This window comes from Myxocyprinus asiaticus, chromosome 16 (genome assembly GCF_019703515.2).
Source record: "Myxocyprinus asiaticus isolate MX2 ecotype Aquarium Trade chromosome 16, UBuf_Myxa_2, whole genome shotgun sequence".
Classification (NCBI taxonomy): Eukaryota; Metazoa; Chordata; class Actinopteri; order Cypriniformes; family Catostomidae; genus Myxocyprinus; species Myxocyprinus asiaticus.
In genome coordinates, this window is record NC_059359.1 from 14,649,591 (window position 1) to 14,664,735 (window position 15,145).

At 34.9% G+C, this 15,145-nt stretch overlaps 2 protein-coding genes across 6 annotated transcripts; both read left to right on the top strand.

Annotated features, from left to right (window-relative positions):
* Window positions 1-224: 224 nt before the first annotated feature.
* Window positions 225-2,015, top strand: LOC127454008 (cornifelin-like). The gene is made up of 4 exons (XM_051720912.1): window positions 225-390; window positions 994-1,162; window positions 1,373-1,509; window positions 1,817-2,015. The coding sequence occupies exons 2-4, from the start codon at window positions 1,054-1,056 to the stop codon at window positions 1,913-1,915; spliced, it is 345 nt and encodes a 114-aa protein (XP_051576872.1). The 5' UTR covers window positions 225-390; window positions 994-1,053; the 3' UTR covers window positions 1,916-2,015.
* Window positions 2,016-2,350: 335 nt separating this feature from the next.
* Window positions 2,351-12,285, top strand: LOC127453999 (protein OSCP1-like). Of its 5 annotated transcripts, XM_051720893.1 has the most exons (12): window positions 2,351-3,558; window positions 4,040-4,042; window positions 5,424-5,462; window positions 5,905-6,059; window positions 6,470-6,637; window positions 6,799-6,879; window positions 7,036-7,139; window positions 8,291-8,419; window positions 8,703-8,772; window positions 9,671-9,810; window positions 10,011-10,074; window positions 10,812-12,285. In XM_051720893.1, exons 1-12 carry the CDS (start codon window positions 3,447-3,449, stop codon window positions 10,929-10,931), a joined length of 1,185 nt encoding a protein of 394 aa, XP_051576853.1. In that variant the 5' UTR covers window positions 2,351-3,446; the 3' UTR covers window positions 10,932-12,285. The 5 variants fall into 5 exon arrangements, with proteins under 5 accessions (XP_051576853.1, XP_051576852.1, XP_051576850.1 ...); XM_051720892.1 differs by lacking the exon at window positions 4,040-4,042 and having other exon boundaries at window positions 5,383-5,462; XM_051720890.1 differs by lacking the exon at window positions 4,040-4,042 and having other exon boundaries at window positions 5,327-6,059.
* The last annotated feature ends 2,860 nt before the right edge of the window (window positions 12,286-15,145 follow it).

Consider the following 15,145-nt stretch of genomic DNA (forward strand, 5'->3'; position numbering starts at 1 on the left):
TTTTGGATTGACAACGAATGAAGAATTCTGACAGATGCAGTGTTGATGTGTTGTGGTTGTGCAGCTTGAGCAAATGATTTGGTTGCTCTCAGTTCCCTGAACTGTTATTTTACAAGAAATGCATGACAATCAGGTGAATGATCTCAGGTCAGAGTATCAGTTATTTTACTCATGTGAAATTATATATTGATAGCTGAAAACTCTGTTCAGTCACATTTCCTATTACAATGAACAACTCAGACCTCCCCCTGTGATGTGTTTGGTGTGTAGCTTATATCGGTGTGAATCGGAAACGTTGCATACTAGAGTAACAAACACCGTGTGTTGGTGTGTGTCACAACTTCCTTTTCAGCTGCAAACACCAGATCGAGAAGCTCAGAAGAACACGAGGTACCTTTTGTAGTTTCTTATTTGTTTTACTTTACAGAACATTCTAGAGAAATCTATTTTTATTGACACTTCATTTTGTCGGCTCAAGCTATAATTTGAATTCACTCCATTGGAGATGTTAGTTTCCTCTCGTACATTAAATTATTTTTGTTGCATGGTAGTGGTATATATTTTTGTAAGAACATTTTTGTAAATAATATAACCTGTAACAAATGTCAGGTTATCTCTAAATTAACTCGTTTTATTCAAGTTAAACATCATTTTATATGACTAAATCAATCTGAATACATTGTTACACCAACAAAAGTACATTTTAAGGGTTGGATTAAGCAGAAATAGCAGCTTACAGTAACATGTAACCACTTTTTACTGTGTATGTGTGAATAAGTAGTTTAAAAGGAATAATAATACTTTACAGATGATGGAAAATTTTAAAGCAGAAATACTGTAACTAGTCAATGGAACAAACTGCTTAAAAAGTGGAATAGAAAATACAAAGTCAGCAAATCATGTTCCATCAAATAAATAAGATGTGTTTTGTCTAAAACTTCAATCAAGACAACTGATGTATATAACTGTGTCACTCTTCTTCCAAATTACTAGAAAGTAAACATCTGGAGTCATTTTCTCAGCTTCCTTGCTGGACCTCTCTTTTTGGTTGACATGTCAAACCCCGTCATCACTCAGCCTGGCGCAGGCTCTTATGGTACAAATGTGCAGACAGGAGAGTGGAGTACTGGACTTTGTTCTTGCTGCAGTGACCTACTTGTCTGTAAGTTCTGACAGCTTTGGCAAACCATCTAAAGTCTGTGCACCTCAAATCATATTACTTTATTGGTGTCGTTTAGCTACAGTTTAACATTTAGCCTTGGAGTAGTTGTAATTTCAGTCAGTGAACAAGCTGAGACTGCGTTAAGTGTTATATTTGAGGCATAAGGCATACTTTAGTAACAATTTTCTTTATTTTTCCATTGTCATCTAGGTGCCCTTGGCTGTATCTGTCCAATTGCTCTCAGCTGTTATGCGGCAAACAAGTATGGAGAAAATGTATGTCTCTCATGTGTACCTGGAGGAATGGCTGCCATGAGGACACATATGCGACTGACCTATGGAATACAGGTAAAATACCCTAATATTCTAATAAGTTCATTGGAATATATTAACTTAAAAGTTTTATACATTATTTACACAAAACGCCAAAATATTAATATTAGAAATAAGCTTATTTCTAGCTAGAAGTGCCATAAACAGCCGTTTAGTGCCCCCAAGTCACCAGGGGGCCCCACAAAGCAAAGTTTTTTATTATTTATATTTTTGTATATTGTTATTTAATGTTATTTATAGTCATTTATTGTGTATTTAAGAAATCTGTTTTGTTATTGCATATGGCACAAAATCTTTTTCTTTTTTTTTTCTTCTTATCTAGGGCACAATATGCAATGATGCTTTGATGACATGTTGCTGTGGAATATTTGAAACATGTCGAATGGCCAGAGAAATTCGTATCAGGAATGGAGAGGCCTAATTACTGTCTTTACTAAGAACTATGTTTCAGTCAATGTTTAATTCAAATCAACAGTGTCATGAATTAAATTATAATTTTAATAATAAAAATTATAACTGAAGCCATGAAAGAGTTCATAAACATACTTTTCTTTACAATACAAGGGTTCAATTTCTGGGAATCTAAAGCTGTAATTAATGCAATATTCATTCATATATACATGCCAAAATGCAGCATTTATGTTTTTTGTACGGACGTTTGGTATCATATTTAAGTATCACACACACATTACAATGGAATTGTGCAAAAACCTATGAAATGTTATGTATAAGTAAAGCATTTTTTTATTATTATTTCTTTCTTTTTTTGAATAGCATGACATTTTTATTTTGTTGTTGTTTGTTGTTGTTGTTGTTGTTATTACTCAAGACACTAGAACATGGAAAAGAGGTGTTTGTCACATTAAAGGGAAATTAAAATTGTCTAACCATTTACTCACCCTCATGCCATCCCAGTATGTCTTTCTTTCTTCTGCAGAACACAGATGAAGAGTTTTAGAAGAATATCTCAGATCTGTAGGTCCATAAAATGCAAGTGAATATTGACCAGACCTTTTGAAGCTTCAAAAATCACATAAAGGCCACATAAAAGACTAGTGGTTTAATCCATATCTCCAGAAGTGATATGATGGGTGTGGATGAAAATTAGATCAATATTTAAGTTTTTTTTTTTTTTTTTTTTTTTTTATAACTATAAATTCTCCTCCCTGCCCAGTAGGTGGTGATATGCAAAAAAATAATGTGAATTGCCAAAAACAGAAGAAGAAGAATGTGAAAGTGAAGATATATAGTAAAAAAGGATTTAAATATTGATCTGTTTCTCGTCCACACTTATAATATCGCCTCTGAAGATATGGATTTAATCACTGGAGTCATATGGATTACTTATGCAGCATTTGTGCTTTTTGGAGCTTCAAATGTCTGGTCACCATTCACTTGCATTGTAAGGACCTACAGAGCTGAGATATTCTTCTAAAAATCTTTGTCTGTGTTCAGCAGAAGAAAGAAAATCATACACATCTGGGGTGGCATGAGGGTAAGTAAATGATGAGAGAATTTTCACTTTTGGGTGAACTAACCCTTTAACAACATCACTGACATTGCCAGAAAAAAATATTTTGCATAAACATTACGTTACATGTTTTTATTTTATATATATATATAAAGTTAACATATGATTCACAAATTGTGAAAATCTGGTTTACAGAGAGCACATTTTTCTTGTGTATATGGAATTTGCCAAGTATATTTAATTTCAGCGACGTTGGTTCTTGCTGATCATTGATGACTGGAGGATTACGTCATTATCATCCAGCAGTATAAACGTTTCTGATTGGCTGTTATTGGCGGTGACCTGGCAACCGAGAGAGGGTTTACAGACGCTTATTTATTCTGTAGGATATTCAGCTTTATTTGACGCACAGATCGCGTACTCATATTGACAACCTGCGATTCCTTCGACACTAGCTGCTCTTCCTCCATCGACAGAGAGGATGTCGACGAGAACGCTGCCTCTGCTCTTCATTAATCTGGGTGGAGAAATGCTGTACATTCTGGATCAGCGACTGCGGGCTCAGAATATCCCAGCAGATAAAGCCAAGAAAGGTAGACAGCAGCTAATATGTCAGGAAATCACAAAGGGAAATGAAGCCTATCTGATCTAGAGATCTAGATAATGATATGTTGAAACGATCGGCCTAATGAAAACGAAAGCATAGTATTTGGGTGATCTTTCAAGGGAAGCAATTGGATCTTCTGCAGTACATAACTAGCCAGTTAGCCTATGTGTTTGAATACAGTGGTGCTGTGGCCCAGTTCAGTTACAAGCTAGGAAACAGTCAGTAAAGAAGGCATAATATTTTTGTGTTTCTATGCCTTGCCAGTACAGTAAATGGAATGAATAATAATAATAATTCATTAAATGCCACATTTGTCTTAAGTTGTCATGTCTAATCGTCCTTGGAGACCTACAGTGCACACAAAAAGTGTTTGGACACTTAAGTCACACTTTAAAATGTATGAATGTCATTGCATTAGGTAAGACAAAGATAGCACACTTTTCAAGCAAAACAATAAAAAAGACAAGTTTGTTAGGCCTTAGATAATAAAACAACAGATATAGGCTACTGTTCAAAATTAAGACTAAAAGTTAAGCATTTTTTGTTACCAAACCTAGTGGTTACTCTGCTAGGACACCTGTGTGAACTTGAGGGGAACTAACCTGGAGTATTCTGGGTTCAATGCAAATTTAGCTCAATCAGTTGCATTTGTGGCATAATATTGATTACAAAAATGAATTTAGACTTGCAGCTCCTTTGCTTAAATAAAAGAAAAGAAAAAAAAAAGAAGCAAAAATCTGGGTTCCAGTGAAGCACTTACAATGGAAGTGAATGGGGCCAATCCGTAAAATTTAAAACACTCACTGTTTTAAAAAAATATAGCAACAAGACTTAAACAATATGTGTGCTGGCATGATTTTAGTGTGATAAAATCACTTACTAACCTTTTCTGTGTGAAGTTATAGCCAGTTTAACAACTTAGTTGCCATGATGTCAACAAACCCTAAAACGGCTGTAATAATAATAATTTAAACAACTTTAAAGCTCAAATAATGCATGAGTTTTAACAGTATAATTAATGTAAATGCTTTTATAAAATTATAAGCTTCACATTTCTGTCTTTAAACCCTACAAAAACTGGCCCCATTCACTTCCATTGTAAGTGCCTCACTTTAAATTTTTGCTATTGTTTTGTAAGAAAAGGAGGGACAAGTCAAAATTATTTTTTGTGGTAATCAACACTGTGCCACAAATGCTATCGACTGAGCTTAACTTGTATTGAACCCATAATATTCCTTTAATACAGCCACTAAAATGTACAATGAGGCTAGGTTACAAGTAACAGCGAAGAAATTACATAGAAAAATGGAAGTGCATCCTGAGAAAAGGTCTAGCGTTGTTTGTTTACTGATGCCAATTGGTTTGATATCTTATACCACTGGGCCACTGTTTATTAATATCTTATAAGATCCTGATACAATAGAAACTTTTTTCTAATGCAGACAAGAGGTTTTGTTCATAGTTCATACCTTGTAGTTAAATGGATTTTACATATGCACACCCTTATTTTTGTTGCAGGCAGCACTGTGACTAAATTACATTTCCTCAACAGCTTTGCAGTATCATGGTTTCCTGTCTAATATGTGCCTGTATCATGGTTTCCACTTTTTGATCTACAATCTTTGTAGGACTGATAGTAGATTAAACAAACAAAAAACTAAATTTTTATCACGAACTCAACTTTGTAGTTATGCTGGCGTCACGCATTGGCATCAAATGCTGCATCATAGTGTGAATATGTTTCTCTCCTGCAGATGACAACTGTGATGTATATAGCCGATGCTGTATAATTTAGTCAATTTCCTCCTAGGATCACTTTCAGTATCATCTTTTTGATTTGCAATCTTGAAGCCCCTGTAGCAGATTGGCTAGAGGAGGACAGGAAAAGAGGTATTGTTAATATTCTGCTTGCTTTGCTGCTGGCCGTAGAACAAAGTAGTGTGAGTGTTCACATGCAGCTCTCATAGGCTCACTTGCTCTGTGTAGATGGAGATGGGATTTCGTGGAAGAATAAGAACCCCTACAATTCAGGCAGCTTTTTTTAAATGCTGTGGTATAACCTAAATCCTCCATGTGGCTAAATTTATTTGCAGTATTTCTGCCATCCACAGTCAACATGCGATGACAGTTTCCAGCTCGCTGCTCTTAAACATCTGCCAAGACAATAAAAGTTCATTTTTAACTTCATTTTGATTATTATTTATTTTATTTTCCTCTGCAGTACAGCTTACTACAGACTGCACTCTGCTTGCTTGGTTTTCACTTTTGTATTTGCACAGAATTGCTTCTGACCTACTTACTACAACGGTTCCTGTGTTTTGTATTATGATAGTTATGAATGATATCATTACCACCATGTTTAATAAGAAGTTCCTGGAGGAGCTGTTCAATCCACAAGAGCTGTATTCCAAGAAAGCCTTGAGGACGGTGTTTGATCGACTGGCTCACGCTTCAATCATGCGACTCAACCAAGCCAGTATGGACAAGGTGAAGATTACAGCCAAGAACACATTTTTTTTCTAATTCAAATGACATTACAAAAAAATTGTACTCTTTTTTTTATTTTTTTATTTTATTTTATTATTTTTTTTGCACATGTTGGTAATGTAAACAGCAAAACTATTTGACTTGCACCTTTCTACAAAACTAGCTGTATTCTTCATAAATGTGTCAGTTCTCATAAATTGGTCCTTTTTTCTGTGTTTTGAAACACTCAGATGTCGTGAGATAGGCAGACTGCGTGTTTTTTTTATTTTTTATCTTTCATTTAAAATTATCTTAATGCGTCATAACAGTTTAATAACACACTTACTACATATTTATTTTCTAAATGTGCCCCTCTGGTGTGTAATATCACAAGTTATCAACACCTTGCATTTTGTTTTTCTCCTGCATAGCTTTATGACCTGATGACCATGGCATTTAAGTATCAAGTCCTGCTGTGTCCTCGTCCTAAAGATATCCTCCTTGTGTCCTTCAACCACATGGATGCCATCAGAGACTTTGTAAAGGACACTCCCAGCATCCTGAGCCAAGTGGATGAAACAAACAGACAACTCATTGAGGTAGCAGGGTCCAGCCAACTGCTATAAACATTATAGAATCACTGTAGACTTGTAGAGCTTAAAATAAAAACAATTCACAGGTTATTTTCAATTGTTCAATTATTTAGCTTTGATAAATTCTGGTGTGCCATAAAAAGTGTCTCTTTTCTTGTAATTCAAAGATATATACCCCATTATCTGGTGGAGAGTTTCAGCTAATTAGACAGACACTCCTCATCTTCTTTCAAGATATGCATATAAGAGTAAGTTTTGCTATACTCACATAACGAATGTTCAGAAAACATAAATTAAATGGCCTTTATAATTGGTCATTTTAGTCTAATGCAAGCAATCATATGTGACGTGTAAATGTGTTATGACAAGTAAGTGTGAAATGAAACTTTAATTTAATTTTTTAGGTATCAATTTTCCTAAAAGACAAAGTGCAGAACTCCAATGGACGATTTGTCCTCCCCACTTCAGGGCCTGTTCCTTATGGGACACACTCCCCGGGACTCATCAGGTACTCATTTCATTTCATATTGTGCACAGGCTGTTTTAGCTCTAGAGGTTGTTGCTACTATTCCTAGAGATAAGTCAGCATCCCTAGCTATAAACACGTTATTCCACTATTTATGCAACCAAAGAACACTAAGTGTCAAAGCAATATTTCAGTTGAACATTAATAGTACTGTAAATAGCCTCTAAATTCATGGATAAAGTTTGCTTTGAAATCACCTATGCCACTCAGTTTCTGACAGAGTCTGACAGTGAGAGTTTATGGTCAATGGCATTACAAACTTCTTTGACATACAGTATAAGAAAACTTTTCTAATTATAGCAGAGTCTGTGTTTAGGCTGTGACTGAAAGCAGTTCTAATAGTGCCTACGGGTTGACATATAACATGTCTGTGAACTTTGTTTATCAACACCCAGATATTTCACTTAAAATTGATAGTAATGTTTAATGACCCGTTGCGGTGACTGTCACCATTTCTTAACAAGTTTACCATCATTTTTAATCACCTTTTAATAATAAAAGATAAACGGTCACATAATTATTAGCAAAATGCTGTTTTTATATAGTTTGAGAGTTTTAGGAGTAAAGCATGTCACACTGCAGGACATTGCCATTTCCCAAAATTATTCCATGTCAATTACCGTTAGATGTTGTGTCAAGATAAAGAAATATTCTGGGTTCAATACAAGATAAGCTCAGTCGACAGCATTCGTGGCATAATATTGATTATGCCACAAAAATTAATTTTGAATTGCCCCTCCTTTTCTTTAAAAATAAAAGCAACAATCTGGGTCACATTGAGGCACTTACAATAGAAGTGAATGGGGCCAATCCATAAAAATTTTTACAACTTTGTTGCCATTATGATGTAATGTCAATAAACCCAAAAATGACATTTGAAACAACTTTACAGCTCAAATAATACATGAGTTTTAACAGAAGAATTAATGTAAGTGCTTTTATTAAATATAATAAGCTTCACATTTTTGCCTTTAAACCCTCAAAAAATTGGCCCCATTCACTTCCATAGAAAAGGATGGACGAGTCAAAATAATTTTTTGTGGTTATCAACATTATGCCGCAAATGCTGTCGAATAAGCTTGACTTGACTATGTCACTTATATCCTCATTATATTAAATTTCTTAATTCCCAGGATGTTTAGATGTACTGGCGAGGAGGTGAAAAGTTTGCAGTTCCGTGACGGTGGCAATTACAACAGCGCTCTCCGTGAGGGTTCTTTTGAAATGTATGGTGATCGAGTCATCAAACTGGGCACAAACATGTGAGCATCAACCACTTAATAGCCATGTCATTCACATGGGCTTCCTTAAAATACTATCATTCTATCTAATGTTCAACGGTGGAATCTTGTCACACCCTTGCTGGATTTTCAGATACCGCAAACCCATGATGTAATGGGTTGTAATTCATCACGTGCCGTGTTAAGTTTTATCAGTAGTAAAGCGACATCTCTTATTGATTTGAGAATAATTTAGCAGTAAACCTGAGATGGGGAGCCTTTTACTGGAGCATTAGCTCTGCAATTGTCTTGTTTGTTCTTTCAGGTACAGTGTGAGTCGCCCTGTTGAGACACACATGTCTGGAACCTCCAAAAACTCCTCACAGCACACTAAGGTAAAGGAATTATACTTTGATTTTACTTTGTCTACATTTTTATGTTGCTTTTACATCACCTGGTGGATTTGCCTTAAAGGAATAGTTCACCCAAAAATGAAAATTCTCTCATCATTTACTCACTTTCATGCCATCCCAGATGTGTATGACTGTATTTCTGCTGAACACAAACAAAAATTTTTAGAAGAATATTTCAACTCTGTAGGTCCTTCAATGCAAGGGAATGGTGCCCAGATCTTTCAAGCTCCAAAAAGCACAGAAACGTTGCATAATAAAAGTAACCCATATGACTTCAGAGGTTTAATATACAATGCAATTACTTTGGGTGAGAAACAGATCAATATTTAAATCCCTTTTTACTATAAATCTCCACATTCACTTTCAGAATGTGAAAGTGAAAGTGGAGATTTATAGAAAAAAAGGTTTAAATATTGATCTGTTTCTTACCCACATCTATTATATCGCTTCTGAAGATATATAAATAACCACTGGAGTCATATGGATTACTTTTATGCTGCCTTTATGTGCTTTTTGGAGCTTGAAAAGTCTGGCCACCATTCACTTGCATTGTATGAACCTACAGAGCTGAAATATTCTTCTAAATATCTTCGTTTGTTTTCTGCAGAAGAAAGTCATACACATCTAACATCTGGGATGGCACGAGGGTGAGCAAATAATGAGAGAATTTTCATTTTGCGGGGAATTATCCCTTTAATTGCTTCCTCTTTGTAAATGTATGTCACTTTTAAAGCATTTCAGAGTGTTGGATTATTAAATATATCAGTAAATCTAACCAAAAAAAACAAAATAAATGAATGAAAATGTATAATGCAATGGAATCAGCATGCATTATTTACTTGGAAACTGCATATTTGAGCATAATTTTACACTCCTGAAGGTCAACACTACTCCAAATCCTCTGGCAAAAGAAGAATTAAACCTCCTTGCTAGACTGATGGGAGGTTTGGAAGTGCAGAATCCAGCCAGTACGGACACTGGCTTCCGTGTTAACCTTTTCGCCACTGACGAGGAGGAAGAGTATGTTTTTTGTGTGTTTGTTTTTTTGCAATGACTGAAGTCAAAGTAGTATCACAAAGAGGATCACAAACAGAGTCACATGACTGTATGTAATAAATACATGAAACTCGAAATAGATTTTTTTGTCAATGAAATGAATATCATTCATATTGAATGTGATTTCATGAAATATTAAATTATAGATTTTTTTTCCCCCACAGGGAAGCTTTGATATCAAGACCTGATGACCTTTCTTATGAAGTTATTAATATCCAAGCAACAAAGGTGAAGTGCTTTTTTTATTTTATTTTATTTTTTATGCATGCATATTACCAGTCAAACGTTTGGACACACCTACTCATACTTAATAAAGTCATCAAATCTATGAAATAACACAGATTAAGTCTGGAATCATACTGTGACCGAAAATGTTACACAAATCAAAACTACTTTATATTTTAGCTTCTTCGAAGTATCCACTCATTGCCTACGTTACATAAACCAATTTCATGAGGTATCTATTTAAACAGTACTGAAGGAGTTCCCATATATTCTGGCTACTAGTTGGCTTTATTTTTTCCTTTACTATACAATGCAATTTATCCATTAGAATAATATAAAATAAAACTTTTGTAAAGAAAGTCATATGTAAGCATACTTTATGTCTACAAAAATAATTTCAAGCATTGAAGCGTAAGACTTTAAATCAAAAGGTTTTTAAGACCATGAGAAACATGAATCATGAAAGAAACAATCAGTCAAGTGTGTCCAAACTTTTGACTGTTAGTGCATATTAATAAACATAGGTTTTTTCAGTGCAGCATTGCTTCATCCTTAGCCTCAGAAAACATTGTAATCCCTGCTTACCAATGATCCATCCACACTGAGACAAAGATCTCATCTTGTCTAATTGGTCTTTGACAGGCTAAAGATTATGGGTCTTGGGTAAACTGGCTGAGCGAACAAGAGGACCATGGGAGTAACATTACACCTCTAAATGGGTCATTTTCCTTGTCTTTCAGGACAAACAGACTAATGCTGTGCTGGCTAAGATCATGGGGGAGTTTGGGGAGGCGGTAGAGCCCGCCCCCAGTTCCAGCAGCAAGGGTGATGACCTCCTGGCCATGATGGATGGTCTGTGACTTAGACTTGATGTTGACTTGATGTTCCCTTTGGCTGAGGAGAGTGACTGAGTGTTTAAACAGGATAACGTGCTACATTGTGCACTGTCTTACTCAGCAAAGAAGCCTTTTGTCTCTACAGAGGCAACAGGTACCTTTAACACACGCATTTGAAGTTAACGTTAGAATGACAGCTAAGCTCAAGAGATTCCCTTTGTGAATTTCATGCAAGTTTTCGTCTCCTGCTACCAAATGCAAATAAATGCAAATAGCAGATGTAGAAATTCAATATGCGTCTTGCTGTGGGACCACATTCTTTTTTTCATAATCAGTTTGTGGAGGCTTTGCTGTCCATATCATCATGTAGACTATATCTTCACTGTAGTGTCGGTCAGAATGTGAGGCGTCTCTGATGCTTTGATGCTACAGACACGTCTGTGACATTTCCATCACTGAAAAGAATGATACGCCTTTTCATGAACTGTATTAGTTGTCTAAGAGGACAATCTGTTTGAATGGAATTCATTTAAATCTTTTGTTTGATGTGCTACTGAGAGGTGCAGGATATGCTTTTCAAGTAAGCTATATTTGTGGTGTATCCAAACAACAAGCAGTGCTTAAAGGGATAGCTCACCCAAAATTGTAATTCTGTCATTATTTACTCAACATGATGTTGTTTCAAACCCATACAACTTTCTTTCTTCAGGGGAACACAAAAGGAGATGTTTGGCAGAATGTTAGCCTCAGTCACCATTCACTTTCATTGTATGGACAAAAATGCAATAAAAGTGAATGGTGACTGAGGCTAAAATTGTGCCTAACATATTCTGTTTTGCTTCACGGAAGACAGAAAGTTATATAGGGTTGGAACAACATGAGGGGGAGTAAATAGTAACAGAATTTTGGGTAAACTATCCCTTTAAAACTTTGGGGGTTATTGCAGGAAACCGAAGTGCACTTGCAGTAAATATTTAGCACACATCTCAAAACTGGTTTACAGGAAGCCCCAGGACAATTGATGTATGTTTGTTTGTCATTATTTATAGGGAGGCAAATAAAAATGCAACAAAGTCATTACAATGTCAAGAAATTGTCACAATTTAAATACTATGTTGTCATTTTAGGATGTGCAATTATTGCATAATGTAAAGGGAAAATGTATACATGACTGCCATCTTCCATGGAAAGAAAGAAAACAATGCAATATGTGTGGTGGATGAAATTGTTTATATTTTTCACAAGCATAATAGAGTTTATTTATTAAAGTGAATGTACTGTAAATCAAAGTTTAGTTGTGTCTGTTTACTTATGCAGGGCCAAATTATTCAAAATTAAATCATTAAATAAATATTTAAATAAATAATTAAATACATAATGAAGTAAAAAAAAAAACAACTATACAATCATTAAATGAATCATTGAATCATAATTAAAAAATGTTCCCTTGTATTTAATTTTAGCACTAGTTACATCCATTTTTATTTTGTCTTTGGGTTGATTTGGTATAGTTGAGTTTGGTACAGTAAGAGATTTCTTTTTAACTCTTGCAGTAGATACCAGCCCAAATGTTTGCCCATATAGAAAATAGAGAAAAGGTAATTATGATAGTGGACATACTACTTTAAATGGTGAAAACCATGAAAATTAAAAGACACAAAGCTACCAAAGATCATGCTAAATTGAAAATAGAAGCAAACTTGTGCTAAAATGAAATTCAGGGGACATTTATTGATTTATTTAAGGATTTAATTATTAATTTAGTGATTTTACAAACAATTTTAGTATGTATTTACCGTATTTAACTGTTTAATTTAGAGTAATTTGACCCTCTATATTTACAGTTTCATTATAATGAAACATTAGATTTGAATATGAAATAAAGTGGATTTTTTTTGGCAAATATTGATATTCAGTCAGTGTGTCTGTTTTTTGCCAAATGTACATATTTATTTGACATCAGTTCAGTGCTTAGATTCATCAAAGTGCAAAACTTGCTTAGAAACACTTTCTTGTTGAGTCAAGCATAACACTTAAAGGGGTCATGACATGAGGAAAAACATTTTGATATTTTGACACATAAGAGGTCATGATTGTACTATAAAAATATACTATAAGTTTCAGAACTCAAAACTTCCTCCTCACTGCAAAAATACCATTTGTTGAAACCAAGCTGCCAAAATGACTCGTTCTCTACTTCCTCCACATTGTGATGTCACACTGTGATAGACATTTGCATCTGACCGCTGCCACAACAACACATCTATGCCTACTTTACCTTATGACTTCCATAGCATGCCCAGCAGCAGTGAGCAGTAAGATGGCAAGACCAGAGCAGGTCAATTCGTACCGGAGAGCCTATCATAACAGTGGCTGTTTACTGTCAAGTCTTAAAGGAGAAGCATCACCAAAACCGATTGTTTCGGACAGAGGGTCAGAATGAGGGTGGAAAAATATCATGTTTTACAAATGTATGACTGTTTTTTGTGCAAAAAAAGTTACTCATACAAATAGTGAACCTCAAGGAACATATTAAAATAAAAAAAATGCATTTCATGGCCACTTTAAAAGTAAGATATAAAATCTAAAACCATTAAAAACAAAAACCACAAAATCAAAGATAATGAGGTTTGGTATTCCATGTGAACTGCTAGCAGCTAGACGACCTTTTATAAACACTAGATGGCGCAATAGAACAACGCAGTCCTTCACATGTAATGTTTTTCCCCTTAATCCCTAAAAAGAAAGAGTTAAAAGGTTAGTGTGAGCTATCTGTCAACACTCTTGTCTGATAATTGCATGCTTGTGCTGTGCAGCTCCTGTTTAATACACAGGAGTTTTAGTCATGCACGTTAACGCTGAGTGCTTGAATTTTTTATACCAGCACAGTATTTCAGCAATGCTGGCTGTAGGTTTTATGTTAAGGGTGAGTAAAGTTTCATAAAAGAAGCCAACCACCCCCCCCCCCAAGTCTGTCACTGGCACATGCTGATTAAGCACTTTGTTTGTTATGACTTTTCCAAACAAGCAATACTGAAAACCCCTGTGTTCATTTGAATAGTCGTGGGAGACTCACCCACACAGTTATGAATGAATCGCTGTCACATTTGTTCCTCCATGGGAAAGAGCTTCTGATTTTCATTACCTTTTCTTTCTTTTTTTTTTTTTTTTTTTTTTACTCCCACAGCACAAAGTATTTTGACATTGTGTGACTGTGCACTGCTGCATTAATAGGACACTTGTCCGTTTAGGACATTATAGCAAGATACTCTACTAAATACACCTATATTGATTTGCCATTTATATTACTTCAGTTTCTAGCAAATAAAAAAAAAAAAAGGGAAGTTTGTAAATTTAGTTTTCCAGCATAAGTAACAAAATTGGCACAGAGTGACTCAATATTTCTTTGAAATATTATGAAAATAAAAGACATAAGCATCTACCTATAGTCCATAATCCAATGTTTGAAAAAAAAAAAAAAAAAAAACTTTTTTAAACTACATTAAAAAGTGCTTAACTTTACAGAGTGAAGCTATAGCAATATTTTAATTTTGCCACAAGTTACGTGGTCATCTTCTGCAAAGAAATTAGGTGTTATATTTGATACCAATCTGTCCTTTGAAAATCACATTTTCAATGTTTGTAGAACAGCATTCTTCCACTTGAGAAATATTGCTAAATTACGACACATGCTCTCTGTTGCTGATGCCGAAAAATTAATTCATGCGTTCATGACCTCAAGACTAGATTATTGTAATGCATTGCTGGGAGGATGTCCAGCAAGTTCAATAAATAAACTTCAATTGGTTCAAAATGCAGCTGCCAGAGTGCTGACGAGAACCAAGAAATATGATCATATTAGCCAAATTTTATCGGCGTTACATTAGCAACCTGTTAAATTTCATATTAATTTAAAAATTCTGTTGACTACATACAAAGTTTTGAATGGTCTAGCTCCACAGTACTTAAGTGACCTTCTGACACACTATATTCCATAACGTTCATTACAATCACAAAATTCTGGCTTGTTAATAATTCCAAGAATATCAAAATCCACAAAAGGAGGTAGATCCTTTTCATACTTGGCTCCTAAACTTTGGAAGAGTCTCCCTAACAGTGTTCGGGATGCAGACACACTCACTGAGTTTAGGTCTAGACTAAAGACTCATCTATTTAACCAGCCATACACCTAATTTATACATCAACTCACAATTAGGCTGCTTTAGTTAGGTCTACCA

What these genes read in the sequence shown, in the direction of transcription:
- LOC127454008 (XM_051720912.1), top strand. Translation starts at nt 1,054, where the DNA reads ATGTCAAACCCCGTCATCACTCAGCCTGGCGCAGGCTCTTATGGTACA. An exon ending in CTGCAGTGACCTACTTGTCT is followed by an intron (nt 1,163 to 1,372) that starts GTAAGTTCTGAC and finishes ATTGTCATCTAG; the next exon opens with GTGCCCTTGGCTGTATCTGT. An exon ending in GACTGACCTATGGAATACAG is followed by an intron (nt 1,510 to 1,816) that starts GTAAAATACCCT and finishes CTTCTTATCTAG; the next exon opens with GGCACAATATGCAATGATGC.
- LOC127453999 (XM_051720893.1), top strand. Translation starts at nt 3,447, where the DNA reads ATGTCGACGAGAACGCTGCCTCTGCTCTTCATTAATCTGGGTGGAGAA. An exon ending in CACTCCCCGGGACTCATCAG is followed by an intron (nt 7,140 to 8,290) that starts GTACTCATTTCA and finishes CTTAATTCCCAG; the next exon opens with GATGTTTAGATGTACTGGCG. An exon ending in GCCACTGACGAGGAGGAAGA is followed by an intron (nt 9,811 to 10,010) that starts GTATGTTTTTTG and finishes TTTCCCCCACAG; the next exon opens with GGAAGCTTTGATATCAAGAC.